The 15,646-nt window shown below is 42.3% G+C and overlaps 1 protein-coding gene across 1 annotated transcript; it reads right to left on the bottom strand.

The window, feature by feature from the left end:
* Positions 1-98: 98 nt before the first annotated feature.
* Positions 99-5,120, bottom strand: LOC146695217 (uncharacterized). The gene is made up of 7 exons (XM_085477171.1): positions 4,981-5,120; positions 4,563-4,831; positions 3,950-4,141; positions 3,233-3,402; positions 2,913-3,062; positions 1,879-2,051; positions 99-1,795 (listed from the first exon to the last, which is right to left on the bottom strand). The coding sequence occupies exons 2-7, from the start codon at positions 4,746-4,748 to the stop codon at positions 1,401-1,403; spliced, it is 1,266 nt and encodes a 421-aa protein (XP_085333297.1). The 5' UTR covers positions 4,749-4,831; positions 4,981-5,120; the 3' UTR covers positions 99-1,400.
* Positions 5,121-15,646: the final 10,526 nt, after the last annotated feature.

The following is a 15,646-nucleotide window of genomic DNA, read 5'->3' as shown; positions in this document are numbered from 1 at the left end:
ATTGCCTAAAAGACTTTAATTAAGACATTTAATTAATCAATGGAAAATACATGAACATATATATATATATATGATATATACTTTATTACAAAGCAGAATTTGTGCCAACTGTACCACAGAAATATGTTTCCTTGGCTATAATGTTGTTAATTCATAAATCATTTCTATTCATTTCTTATCCAGGCCAGAGTTGGATACAGTACATTTACACTGTAAGCCATCACAATTCACACTGTACCAGTGTACCACCATAGGACGTGTGTGAAAGGTTTTGATTCCTGTTTTTATCCAGTTACTATAGTAGCAATCTGGAGTTTTAGTTGTTGTGCTCTTGATATTTTTTTTTTAACCTCTTTTTCAGAATTAAATGTTTTTTCTGCAATCCTCTCTTTCGCTTCATTTTTCAGTTGTTCTATGCTGAGCTCAAGTTTTATGTTAGTATTTCAGTTCTGGTCCAGATATCGTTTGTATCATTTTAAATCCCTGCTCCCATTCCTGTGTTTCTTCTGTTGATTTTTGGTTTTGTTGGTGTTTTCTATCTCATCTGAATTTCAGATCGGCTAAAATAAATACTTGCTTGTAGAATTCTTCCTGTACTTTTCTCAGAAATTTGTTATTGATAACTGTTAGTGCCCTTTTGGTGTATTCAATTCTGAAATTAAAACTTTGACAATGTAGTAATCATGGGGTGTTTTTTCCTTTGTATAGTGTAACTGTCCTACTGGGAATGAACTTTAATAGGTTACCAAATGAAATAAAGTATGAGTGTAAAAAAAAAGTATCAAAAAGAAATCAAGAAAAACCTTTTGCAATCAATTATTTACATTTACTGTTCACAGACAAAAGGTGACCCATTAAAGAGGGTATCAACACAAAGAAAATCCAATTCAACAACAAACAAAAAAATTCAAAGCTCATATTCAGTCAAGGCTGCTGAACTTTGCGTGGTTCACAGCACTGCAGACAAGTCTGTGGAACTTACATTTTGCTTAAGCAATATTTTTTGATCTAAATAAATTAAAATAACTTAAGAACGATGGGTTATTTTATGATGCCATGATCGCAGAATTTTGATTATCAGCATTATTGGACTGAAATCTTCTCAAGGATCTCAATTCAGATCTTTGTGTTGGTACATTTCCAAGTGTCCTTCATCCTTCCATCATCCTTCTGGCTGAAATTTGGCTGATGGCCCCTCTGCTTCAACTACAGAAACAGGACAATGAGCATTGAGGTTGGGCTGTGTTCGGTGGTCAGTTGTTTTTGTAGTGCACTTAATGTAGTCTTGCTTGTTGGCATGAGAGCATTAAAGCACTCAAAAAGGCAAGTTTAGGAACAGAAGCATGTATACTTCTAAAAGTCATATGGCTGTTGCACTTTCATGGGTTTGTAGCACTGTGCTAATTGGAATTAAGGCTTTGCTCTAGCTGTGATTCTACAATACTGAGTTTCAAACGTTCCTCTCCCTGTCTTCCTCTCCTTTCGATCATCACCTTTTCCACACTTTGTACTTCATCTGTTCCTTCAGCCTGGTCTTTAAGATGCACTCCTTCACTTTTTTCGATTCCATTAGCCACCCCTGCCTTGCTTTTACATCCCAGTTCAGTTGTTAGCACTCTCAGTCTCTCACTAGCCTTGTTAAAGTAGTTTTCCAGCTCTGCCACAGGACCCTTAGCAGAGAACAGGTGATCCAAGTATGCCTGAGTGTACTGATCCGAGGTGATCAGATCCAGGTTAATTGAGGAGGGCACTGTTGTAGAGGATGTATCAAGCCCAGAGACTCTCCTTCTTTTCCCTGTTAATTTAAGACAATTCAGTTAATGCAAATCCACTGAGACTGACAAAAGTAATTTCACTACTTACTTAGACAAAATCTACCTGTCTCAGTCTCTATGGTGGACAGAGGGATGGTCACACTCTTTCCTGTCTCTCTGTCGGTCACAGTGAGTCCAGTCATGGTGCCTTCTTCTGGCACCTCACTGCAGGGGTCAGATGCTGCAGGACGACTCCCTCGACATTTTCCAACACACACTGTTTTAGACTTATAACGCCTGGAATGAGGAAAGTGGAGAGTGACGGGTTTGCAGGAAGAATTGGGATGGAAGAAGAAAGGACAGAAAATGTCAATCAAGTGACGCATTTATCTCTGAGTTAACACCATTGCTCTAAAGTTGTTTCATAACATATACTTTATAAAATCTTAATCAATAACTTATACAAACATCAGTTTATTTCCACAGCATTGCAAGGATGTTTCGTAGTTTACCCTTTTTCACTTATCTTATGTAAGGGTTTCAAGCATTGCCTCTCTGGTTTCAGATTTTTTTCTACTGTAAGCAGAAAGTCTAAATGCAGAAGAAAGTTTAGAGCTACATTTTTCTGACAGCTTGATTAGCGTTTTTGTGTTTCTGCTGTCATATTTAGAGCAAGCTAGAGAGGGTGTCTCATAGCAGATAAGCAGGCACTCAGCGGCTCTAGTATCCACTGTCAGGGTGCTTGTTAGGGTTCTGCTACCGCTGAAGTGTGGTGTGTTTGCTGTGTAACAATGCCTCAAATACTTTGTGACAGGCCTGTACATTCGGCCACAGTGTCAATGACTCATGTAAACTGATGTTGTCGTTGTTGTTTTCCTTTTTAAAGTATCATTCCAAATATGTAAGTGTTGAAGTGATTGTTAAACAGCAAGGAGGAAAAGAAGAGAAATTTCTGAAAATGCTTTCAGCCTAGTTGAGATGTTTAGTTGACACAGTCATCAGATGCAATTTCTGAACTATGCTGTGCCCAAAAGTGAAGTTTTGGAGCATCTAAAAAAGACACAAAGTCATCACATACAGCATTCTTGGCTGGAATGTTGTTGTTGTTAAAGCAGTAAAATTCTCCTCCCTGTCTGATTTGAGCATTTAGTGTTTTACCTGTAAGCAGGCAGGATCTGTGTGAGATCTTCTTTGTATTGCTGCAGTGCTGCCCTTGCAGACAGAGGCTTAGCCTTGCTCTCAAGGCGAGCCAGGTGAACCAACATTTGGGTGTGAAAGGATGCTCCGCTGGCCCAGTGTCTCAAAGACCTGAAGGAACCAAAAAAAAAACACTAATTGTGAGTCCTACTTCATCTGACTGGATAGTTCTTTGTAGAGTACTTCTTTCTTTTAGTCTGCTCTATGTAGTTAGTTATTTAACTTGTCCAGTATTTTTTTTACTCTATAATATCATCCTCTACTCTACTGTATTCTCTCACCTGGAGTCACAATCTCCCCCTAGCAGACACGTCTTCAGCTGGGTGAGGGTGAGGCTGAGCTGGGCCTCAAGTCTGACAGCATCCTGGATCAGCCTGCTTTTATCATTCAAGCTGATCCTACAGCGCTTCAGGTATTCCTCCATCACCTCCTGAAGCTCCCAGACTCTCTGCTGCAGGAAGAAATTCAAAGATGTATACCTCAGTATTTTAGAAGCAATTCATTTGGTGTTGACATCCTGCAGCTTTTTACAGTTATTCTTATCACCCTTAACATACAGTATTTGTAGGAGCATGCACACAGCTGGCTGAAATGTACTGTTATAAACCAAACTAAGTAACCCAGCTGAACAGGTAATGGTTAACACATTTAACAGTCTTTATTCTACATTTGGATTTAGTTACATGGTGAATTGTCAGAATATTTTTTTATAATATATAGCTATAAACATCCAGTGACTTAATGGTGCATTTATTCTTGGTCAAGAAAGGTCAGCTTAAGTATGCAAAAACTGTTGCATGGGTCCGTTTTACAGAGTAATGGGATACATGTAAACCTGTATAACTTCAGTTCAGAAACTGCTCCAAGAGCCAAGATTTGAATAATACTGATCAACACAGTGGAAATACACAGAGAAAGGATATCATCATGTATTGTTTGTATTGTTTTGCTTTTTATTTTCTATTATAACTCCTTCACTAGTTCCTTTAAGGCTTTACCTGGCATGACGATGATCCTGCTGACTTCCCTTTAACACCCGACTGTTTTGCTGACGTATATGCCATATCCATAACCATAGAAACCACTAATCCCACCAAGCCCGCCAAGCGTGGCTCATCTGAGAAAGTTGACAATCGACTAATCAGGTCCCTCAGGTAGGTGGGCGCTTTGTTCCCAATGTCGTTCTGCAACTGGGTGAAAAGAACAAACTTTTATAGCCTGCTGAGTGGTAACAGAAATCCAGCACACTGTTTTATATTATCTGCGTCAATAAAATTAACAGCTGTGAACAGCACCTTCTCGTCGTGATATTGGTCTGTGTAGGCTATTATATTCATTTGTAAATTCTTTACAGTCCCAGTAGGACTCCTTTTAAGTGTCATTTTAATCGCAGGTATCAAGGCAACAGCATCGTCCTGCTCGTCTTGCTAATATTCATCTGGGCCTTATGACTGAGTGGCTTTAAAGGTGATCAGTGAGCACTTTCACACTTAACACACAACACTGTGTTTTATTTTCTCTCTCTCCGTGCTATCTCAGTTTTCTGCTTTCATGAACAGCATCACAACTTTCCAAAGCTTACTGTCGCACTTTCTTTTAAAGCTCTTTAACCTGCTGCAGTTGTTCCTGGAGGCGGTCCTGGGAGACAGAGCTGTCATCATGACTGGCTAAAAGGAGCGGATGGACGACTCCCAGGTCAGGTACTGCACCACCTTCCAGCATGGCATCATAGAGGAGAGAGCCAATAGCGTCCTTCACTTGAGAAATTTCTTCTTCAGTTGAGAATAGCTGCCCCATGGTGTGTTTTTGTCTCTTTCTTTCTTTTGTTTTAGTGTATTTACATCAACAAACCAGAAAATATCCCAACTTTATGACAGCATCTGTGGAAGAAAAAAGAAAGGAGGATAACAAAATATTCTAAAATTAGGGGGTTTACCACACCTTGCGAATAGCTGTACAGTCTACAAAATTCAAGACACAAACAACAGATCTATTTGACTCATGAGCTGTCACAGGATTCGCAAATTACCTCCAAATATCACCGTAATGTTTCGCACTAACATTCAGCAACGTTTTGGTCCCATCTGAGCTCTCTGTTACTGCAGTGACTTGTGTTTTGGGCAGCCGACCCTTCTACTTCCTCTATGCTGCAGTCGACTGTCACCAAGACAACACACCTGCACAATATTGCTCAGCAGTAAACCTAGAGCTCCGCCTGGCGGCAGATACCTGCAAGTGCAAGCTCGATGCATCTTCAGTAGCAGTGAGTGCTCTCAATACGAGAAGGTTTTTGGTTCCTGTCAGCATTTGGTATATGGAGAACCAAGGCCTCTGAGATTACATTACTTTTTTAGATGATATTTTAAACTGCAGGCATCATAGTGAAGTTATATGAAGGACCTCCTGAAATAAGCCGGAGGACTTTGGGAATGAATGTAATAGCTACTCTTTGTGGCAGTGTTAAACATTGAAAAAATAGGCCAAGGTCTTTCATCTTTTTTTATTGAGCTAAATGGAACAATGGCCTTGGTAGTGGTGTGATACTGACTTTTTTTTCTTTCCTTTTTTTACCTTGATGAAATATGGGGCGAGGGGATTTGGGACTTTATGTAGTGTGAGTATTATTCTTTGTTAACTGGGACAAGGGCTTGTGCGCCGTCAGGTCAGAGTTTTGTGTATACAGCTAAATTAAATGCCCCACGTGGTATTGCAGACCTTAGATCAGGTCAGTGTCTATATGTTGATCATTTAGACAACTCACCGTTCCCTTTCAGTCGATTCACTCGGTACAACACGTAAGCATGGGATATCACACCCTTGCGTGTCCTGGCTGAAGAAACCCTTATTCACGCCTTTAAGGCAGGTGACGTGTGATGACACGCGCACGGCCCCGCCCGCACATATAGCCGCTGTCATCACAGTCATCCCTCAGTTCTTACGCTCTTCACCTCGCTAAGAACACCTCTGCTGAGTTGGGCTAGCGTTGTCTGCCGACTTAAACTTAGCTTAACTGCCCCTGTTGGTGTTAGCCTCTACCACGCAGTTGATGTGTAGGCTGCCCGCGGAGCGCTAATTTCAAGTTTTCCTCATTGTCGGCCCAATGTGCCGCCGCTGCTGCGCCGGTCGGCCACGATGACACCTCAAGTGTTCCCGCTGTTTCTCATTGTTGTGCCCCAGAAAAGGTGCCTCCAAAATGTATGAATGTACATGTTTCCATGTTACAATCAATAAAGAGTGTTGTTTATTCTCAAACAATCACAAATAGGCAGCACAGGCAGCCTGCAGGCAAAATGAGCCAGGTCAGGCAGGTGATGCAGTCCCCTGCAGACACACTGGGGGGCGACAACGCCCCGCCGACGGTGCTGCCGGTCAGCCGGCTGGCTGCTCACTTTCCTCAGTGGCGCGCTTGTGCTCCCTCTCTGTGGGTGCTGCGAACCGTTGCCATCGGTTACCGGTTGCAGTTCCGGGTCAAGCCGCCTCGTTTCCAAAGAGTCGTAAACACGACTGTCAACACCGAGGCGGCCATGATGCTCATAGAGGAAATAAAGGCGCTATTGCAGAAAAGAGCAATGCGAGTGGTCCCCGCTTCGGAGACAGACAAAATTTGGTACAGCCGTTTTGTTGTTCCGAAAAAAAGGGGGAGGGCTTCGTCCCATCCTCAACCTGCGAGTCTTGAACACATAGCTACCTACGTACAGCTTCAAGATGCTAACACTCAGACAGCTCTTGAATGCAGTCGGCCGGGAGATTGGTTTGCAACAATCGGTCTAACAGATGCTTATTTTCATGTGGCTATACACCCAAAACACAGGCAGTTTCTGAGGTTTGCATTCGAGGGCGTAGCCTACGAATACCTAGTGCTGCCGTTCAGGCTGTCGCTCGCTCTGCGCCCCTCAGAGAGAGAGGCATCCGCATCTTAGCCTACCTAGACGACTGGGCTCTTGTAGCGTGCTCCAGAGAGCAGGCGGAGACACAGCTCAGCTGTCGCTGGTTCTGTCACACATTCAGACACTGGGGTTCTCTGTGAACTTTCAAAAGAGCTCGCTAATCCCGAGTAGGCAGATTTCTTTCCTCGGTTTGGAAATATGCTCGCTGTCCAGCCGCGCACGTTTGTCAGAGCACAGAGTGGCCACGTTTCATCGCTGCCTCGCTCAGTTTCAGCTGGGACGCAGACTGCGAGACGATATTACGCAGCCCAGCGCCAGCTGCACATCAACCACTTAGAGCTGTTAGCAGTGTTCTTAGCTCCAAAGCATTTCCGCCCAGTCCTGGAGGGCCAGCATGTCTTAGTCAGGACGGACAATTCAACAGTGGTGTCTTACATAAACAGTCAGGGAGGAACACGCTCTCTCCCCCTGTTGAAGTTGTCTCGCTCTCTGCTGTTATGATGCAGTGTTCATTTTCTGTCTCTAAGAGCCACCCATGTCCCGGGCCACCTGAAGCTGGGGCCGGACCTTCTCTCCAGGGAGGATCCTCTGGTGAGAGAATGGAGGTTACACCCTTTAATAGTGGCTCAGATTTGGGATCTATTTGGCAATGCGCAAATAGATCTTTTAGCTTCCTGGGTAAATACTCACTGCCCCCTGTTCTTCTCCATAATCGACCACGATGCACCCTTGGGCTTGGACGCGCTAGCGCGCCAATGGCCAGACGTGCTCCTGTATGCATTTCCCCCAGTGGAAATGATATCTCCAGTTCTAGAGAGAGTGCGTCGGCATTCCCATTTCAGAGCGCTAGGGCCTGATCTACTAAAGGCTTGTACCGCCACACTCTCCCATTTCAGTGCTCTATTGTGGATGTTTTGACATTCCTGCAGGAGCTGCTGGATAAGGGCCTTTAATTTTCGACAATTAAGGTTTATTTAGCAGCTATATCTGCTTGTCATATTGGCTTTGACGGGCTGACACCAGGTGCACATTCCCTCGCCATACGTTTTCTGAAAGGGGTTCGCCGGCTGAGGCCCGTGCTTAAGTCCAGTGTCCCTGCTTGGGACTTGTCTTTGGTGCTGGAGGCCCTTTGTAGCCCCCCGTTTGAACCCATTGAGTCTGTGGATATGAAATTCCTTTCATATAAGACTGCATTACTTCTCGCTTTGGCTTCGGCAAAGCGAGAAGTAATGCAGTCCTTTTGCATCTGACGAGCAGATGAGGATGCATTCTCTTTGTCCAGTGCGTGTGCTACGCACCTACATTGAGTGCACTCAGAATGTGCGTTTATGTGACCAGCTGTTTGTCTGCTTCGCTAATTGAAATAGAGGTAGAGCTCTGTCCAAACAGAGGCTGTTCCACTGGATTATAGAAGCTATCTCACTGGCATACGGCACCAAAGGTCTTGCTTTGCCCCACGGGGTGAGAGCTCATTCCACCAGGGGGATGGCAACCTCATCTTTTTAAAGGGGGGCCTGTAGCTGATATTTGTGCGGCAGCTAGTTGGGCATCACTGCACACTTTTATGCGGTTTTATTGGTTGGACGTTACAGCCCCTTCGGTGGCTCATGCTGTCCTTTCTGCTGGGTCTACCACTCACTAAGGATGTGGTGGTCCGATTCCGGTTCGGTGGCTGCTCTGCGGGGCGTGTATATATGTCCCATACTTATGTGTTGTACCGAGTGAATCGACTGAAAGGGAACGAATAGTTATTTCTATAACTTTTGTTCCCTGAAGGAGAGGAACGAGGTACAACACAAGGTGGCCCCACTGAGCAGTGGCTATATGTGCGGGCGGGGCCATGCACGTGTCATCACACGTCACCTGCCTTAAAGGCGTGAATAAAGGTTTCTTCAGCCAGGACACGCGAGGGCGTGATATCCCATACTTATGTGTTGTACCTCATTCCTCTCCTTCAGGGAACAGAAGTTATAGACATAACTATTTGTTAGTGTGTTGGGTTGCATCATGTTATTTTGGACAAGCAGCATATGCCATTTTGGATGCTGACTTTAAATGGAGTGGCAAGCAGACACGCCTGACAGCCTCTGTTGATCTTTATAATTCAGCGTCAAAAAATAGCAGATGGTGGAAAGAATTAAAGGTCAAGGTTTTGTTTTTGTTTTGGGGGGGTGAAACACATTTTCTTTTTTTACTGACAATATCACAAATTCAAATGCTTATTGTTGAGGTCATTGGTGAGTGTTGGCCCAGTGTTTGGTGACTATATAAGTATATCAGCTTTCAAGTATGATACTTTAAAGTTGCGCTAATCATTAATTTTTGTGTTGCAATATTATCTGTATAACAGATAATTAAATATGTTTTAAGTTTTTTTTTGTATTTTGCTTCAGTCTGACCAACCCTAATCAGCCTCGTTTAAAGCTGCAGATGGCAGTTGTTTTTATCAGAAATTCTCTGATGAACTCCTGTACCTGCCCAGCACAACACAGAAAACAGACCAAATTAGTAAATGGGTGGTGAACATTCGGCAGTTGGAAAAAAAAAAGGATTCCCTCAGGAACTGATGGAGAACATTGCCAGACAGCACAATAAACCACACATGCAGAAAACAAAATCATTTTTCAGCATCCACATGTCTGCTGTCCATCGTTGCGCTCTTCCCCATCACTTCTTCTAGCTGACAGTTAGTTGCAGTCAAAGGAGCTTGCAAAGAAAAGCGTCTGGTAGGGCTGGGCGATATGACCCAAAATTCATATCTCGATATTTTTTAGCTGGATGGCGATATAAGATGTATATCTCGATTTTTTTTTTTTAAGCCATAAGTTAAGAACAAAAAGAGAGTTCTTAGTCACACTGTGTCCCAGATGTCACACGGGCACTTTTATTTACATACAGCGTATGAGTGAAAGAAGCCATCTATGTAACTGTCTGTGAGAACCTTCACAGACAGTTAGTTGCAGTGTTTGCTAGCTGAGCTCTGCCGCTGTCAGAGTGCGTCTCCATCTTACTCTCTCCCCCTCATGGATTCTTGGCACACTTGCAGTCCTCTGAGAGCAGTAATTATTTATCTGCATCATAAGCAGACACACATCAGCACTTAAAACAGGCAAGAATGCACACATACATGACACATATAAGTAATGAAATTTTCATGGTCTCTATCTTTTTTACACTCTCCTCTTAAAGATCAGACTTCCTCCTGGGAGAGAGGTTAAAAGGAAAGAAAGCAGAGAGAATAAAAAGAGCGTGTGGAGAGAGAAAAAAAGGAGAAAATAAAAGATAAAGCAAAGGTGGTGCTTATAAAAGACAGGAGTTGGAGGAGCATGACAGATGGACTCCACCTACCTTAATTAAACACACACACGCAACCATGCCTGAATAGTCTGGCCTTTTAAATGACAGCTCTCTTGAAATTGCGCTGAATATTAATCATCACATGCTGAATGTGTAATTTTAGGAGATAATACCACTTGAAACTCCAATTTAGTTTTTAATTAGAAAACTGATCATTCAATCTGTGACATTTAAGTCTGTGCGAGTGTGATTATAAGTCTCTTAATATTATTATGCGTGTGTGAAGAACAGGTGTAGATTAGAAAACGTGCCTAAGCGAAGCTTCTGTATGTCTTTTCCTATGTCATCGTGTCAGAAATCCACTCATGTGGGAGTGGATTTGTGGTTTAGAGCACGGCCTTTTATGGTGCATAATTGATCATTGTGTGACTGTGCTTCATGCTGTGTCATTAGCATCCACATAATGGCTGACATCTACACACTATGCACTAACTTTTTTGGAAAACTTGTATTTTGTTTTTCCAAACTTTCAGCCACAATCATTAGACCTTACCCAGCAGATGAAGCTCCATTTTTCATATGGAGTCCATTTCTGTTCATTCATGTCAGCTGATTAATTCTCTCTGGTCCCATATGATGGTAGTGACCAGCTATGTTGCATGGTTTGCTACCATAGTACTAAGAAAAATACAGGGGGCTGACCCAGAGGGGGCAGAATCAAAGATTTCTAGGGATAAGGTGGGACAAGAAAGCAGATGATTGGCTGTGGCGACCTCTAAAATGAGTAGCTGAAAGAAATAATGCTAAAAAAAAATGTGTGAAGTGGGAAACGCTGGCGCTCGGTCTTTCATTATTTATTAAGTTAAATGAAACATAAAATATGTTTAGTGCACAGCAAATGACAGCATGTATCACCATAGAGATGCTCTGATCATATTTGTGTCTCTGGAAATTTAACACTGTAATTCTGTGCTTATTTGCAACTGTAGCTGCACTTTTTATTATTCTCCTCCTATAATGTATTGTGTTCAAGAATCCATTAATAAGGCTGGCATTATAGAGCTGTAATAAAAAGCTTTCATTTTGTATGGCATATCTAAGCACATGGGATTCCTGAGTGCATCATTTTCCCATTTCTTTCTCCCATTTAAGAGTTTCACCCTCTTTCTCCTTCCATCTGACATTTTCTGCCTCTTTTTCTTCCTTCATCTGCCTCCCTCCTTCTTCCTCACTCTTTCCTTCCTCCCATCATTTATGGAGTGTGGAGGAGAATAAAAACAAGTTTAATGTACAGTAATACATCATGCTTTGACTGGTGTAGCAGGCTGCATCCATATTGTGAAGCTGTTATAGTCACTTAGCAGCTGCGAGGCTAATTATTGCAAATGACGGCTGTTGAAAAGAGTATTAATGTCTCCTTTCTACATGGCTACATCCCCTAGTTTGGGCTGATTAAAGTAGGCACATGCTAAACTTTAAAGAGAAGGAGTGCAGTAAAGAAAAGGGGGAGAGGGTGTCTTGTTAAACCCAGTAAATCCATCTTGAACTTTAAGTGAAGGTGTCATTGAGCAAAGGCGCTCTAATCTCCATCCTGCAGTCCACAAAAGTTTAGATCTAAGGCACTTTGATGTGCTTTTATGATTTAATGAAGTGGCTTTAGCAACAGCAACTGCAAACATTTACTTCCCAAATCTTTCTATGTATGTGATACAATTTTGTTTAATATGCATACAAGAAAAAAACTGTAGGCAAATCACACTTAATGAATTCATCTAGAATAAACACTGCCGCCTTAAGTAATATTACATCAATCAAAAGTTATTCCCTTCCTCACTGTTGTTATGAAAACACATTTACTCACCATAATTTGACACTTTGTCGTGAGCATGCATCACACCGTGATAGGTTACACCAGCTTGCCAACATTTGAGGGTTTTATAGCACAAGTCAGCAGGCACAGTACTGTTCATCCAATAAAGTAAAGGGATTAAATATGTTGGGGTCATTAAAATGTCACAGGAAAAAAAGGAAGATTAAAAAGACAGAATGTCGCAAGGCACGCAGAGAAACACAGATAAGAAAGGGATTTAGAGTAAGTGTTGAAACATTTGGAAAGAGGCTCCCTCTGTATCTCCTAGATAAGAAAAATAGAGACAATTGAATGGAACCACTTACTTCTGCTGCAGGATTTTATTAGTTTTCCTCTCAACTCTCAGTGGACACCTGCTCACAGCCGCCTCCAGGTAATGTACTGCGGCAGAGGTGCGTGTAAGTAATGTGAATGCCCAAACTCATGTGGAAGAAATGTAAAATTGAAAGTGTGTGGACAAAGTGTATGGAAGTGTATGGCTCAAAATACTGACTATGCATTTTCAGTCCATCTAAAGGGAAACCCTCTGCAGAGGAGCTGAGGGAGCCAGGAACTTGTGAGTTGTGTATGTCCACTCAGGCAGCATTCATGCCTGCTCTGTAGGAAGTTTCTGTCAGAAGGAGGGGGCACAGCGAGGGGGCGGAAGATTGTGCCTCAGTGCCTCTCTCCTTCTGAGATTGTAGAAAAAATTTAATAAAAAGTGTTTGGTTTGTGCAGGTGGTCTGGTCTGTCTCTAAACAGTCCAGGCTGCACCCCGGACTGAAGTTAAGTCCTGAAGTTAAGAGCCTGCTAGAGATAAAACCATAGACGAAGAACTGGCTGCTTCGGCATTTTTCTTTTTACCTAATTGGCCTCAACTTCAGGTCCTAAAATCATATTTGCATACACCTCAGTTGTCAGTGAACATTTTAAGCCCACTCGGTCGCGACAGATGGCTGCCCCTTCCTGAGCTTGGTTCTGTTGGAGGTTTCCTCCTTATTAGGAGGGAGTTTTTCCTCCCCACTGTCGCCAAGTGCTTGCTCATAGGGGATTTTGGGGCTTTTTTTAAAACCAACCGCTGATGGGTTCACTGGCATCAAATTCAGGACTTGGCAAATACAGTGGGGCAAAAAAGTATTTAGTCAACCACCGATTGTGCAAGTTCCCCCACTTAAAATGATGACAGAGGTCAGTAATTTGCACCAGAGGTACACTTCAACTGTGAGAGACAGAATGTGAAAAAAAAATCCATGAATCCACATGGTAGGATTTGTAAAGAATTTATTCGTAAATTAGGGTGGAAAATAAGTATTTGGTCACCTCAAACAAGGAAAATCTCTGGCTCTCACAGACCTGTAACGTCTTCTGTAAGAAGCTTTTCTGTCCCCCACTCGTTACCTGTATGAATGGCACCTGTTTGAACTCATCATCTGTATAAAAGACAGCCTCAAACAGTCAGACTCCAAACTCCGCCATGGCCAAGACCAAAGAGCTTTCGAAGGACACCAGGAAAAGTATTGTAGACCTGCACCAGACTGGGAAGAGTGAATCTACAATAGGCAAGCAGCTTGGTGTGAAAAAATCAACTGTGGGAGCAATCATCAGAAAATGGAAGACATACAAGACCACTGATAATCTCCCTCCATCTGGGGCTCCACGCAAGATCTCATCCTGTGGGGTCAAAATGATCATGAGAACGGTGAGCAAAGATCCCAGAACCACACGGGGGGACCTGGTGAATGACCTGCAGAGAGCTGGGACCAAAGTAGCAAAGGTCACCATCAGTAACACACTACAACGGCAGGGAATCAAATCCCGCAGTGCCAGACGTGTTCTGGTGCTGAAGCCAGTGCATGTCCAGGCCTGTCTGAAGTTTGCCAGAGAGCACATGGATGATACAACAGAGGATTGGGAGAATGTCATGTGGTCAGATGAAACCAAAGTAGAACTTTTTGGTATAAACTCCACTCGTCGTGTTTGGAGGAAGAAGAATACTGAGTTGCATCCCAAGAACACCATACCTACTGTGAAGCATGGGGGTGGAAACATCATGCTATGGGGCTGTTTTTCTGCCAAGGGGACAGGACGACTGATCCGTGTTAAGGACAGAATGAATGGGGCCATGTATCGTGAGATTTTGAGCCAAAACCTCCTTCCATCAGTGAGAACTTTGAAGATGAAACGAGGCTGGGTCTTCCAACATGACAATGATCCAAAACACACCGCCCGGGCAACAAAGGAGTGGCTCCGTAAGAAGCATTTGAAAGTCCTGGAGTGGCCTAGCCAGTCTCCAGACCTCAACCCCATAGAAAATCTGTGGCGGGAGTTGAAAGTCCGTGTTGCTCGGCGACAGCCCCAAAACATCACTGCTCTCGAGAAGATCTGCATGGAGGAATGGGCCAAAATACCAGCTACTGTGTGTGCAAACCTGGTAAAGACCTATAGTAAACGTTTGACCTCTGTTATTGCCAACAAAGGTTATGTTACAAAGTATTGAGTTGTATTTTTGTTATTGACCAAATACTTATTTTCCACCCTGATTTACGAATAAATTCTTTACAAATCCTACCATGTGGATTCATGGATTTTTTTTTTTCACATTCTGTCTCTCACAGTTGAAGTGTACCTCTGGTGCAAATTACTGACCTCTGTCATCATTTTAGGTGGGGGAACTTGCACAATCGGTGGCTGACTAAATACTTTTTTGCCCCACTGTATGTAAGTGGATGTTTCATCATCAAGTGAGGAATCGTCCATTTAAATCATATTTTCGAGTCATATTTAGTTGTATATAAATTTGATTTGTGGGGCACTAAGGCCAATCACAGACTAATTTGGACAATTAGGAAAAAATACATTTAAAAAATTGGAAAAAAAATGGATGTGCCAATGTCTCATATAGGTTTCAAATAATATACCATTTGATTTCAGCATATTTTTCTTACATTTGCAGTGCTCTTAGTGTTATATTCTTATGATTCTGTTCATTTTATGAGTACATTCTTCTGCCTTGCTTCACATCAGAGAATCGGCAATGCATTAGCCTGTCTATATACAAAAGGAAAACTACAAAAATAAAAATATACCGGTAGGTAACTTTCAGATTAGTAAAGCTATCAATGGATTCACTGTGCCCATAGTAAAAAGACTTTATTTCATATTATGTTCAAGTCAGTTGTTATCCAATTTTAAAACTATAAAATATAATAATGTCTATTTTTAGTTTACTTTGTTAATAAAGATTTTTGGGGGGATTTTCAGAAACACTAACATTATACATAGCAAAATATGAAGCAATCCTCTAACTCCCATTTACATACAGACCTGTGGCCAACCTTACAAACCATTTTGCATTTTTTCTAGCTGAGGCTTTCAAAATAGATAACTGGTGATTGTCACAGTGTAATGTGGGCAGCTGCCTGCCTAATGTAACTTAACATCTTCACAATATTTTACACAAAATGAGCAAATGTATCTTTGTTTCCTCAGCTAAAACAGCTCGGCTGCTGTAGCTGGTATTTATGTTGAGAGTGACATCTGATTTAAAAACAGGGAGCAAAAGACACTGAGTAGCATATCTGTCATCATAGAAACAATGCCATAAATGTAAGGAACAAAGGTCAAAGTCTTCATGTGTATACATACACAGACCACATGTGCAT

This window comes from Copadichromis virginalis, linkage group LG13, assembly GCF_057382275.1.
Source record: "Copadichromis virginalis isolate Kocher_CV1m ecotype Utaka linkage group LG13, C_Virginalis_male_GT1.1, whole genome shotgun sequence".
Taxonomy (NCBI): domain Eukaryota; kingdom Metazoa; phylum Chordata; class Actinopteri; order Cichliformes; family Cichlidae; genus Copadichromis; species Copadichromis virginalis.
This window is presented reverse-complemented; position numbering and strand designations above follow the sequence as displayed.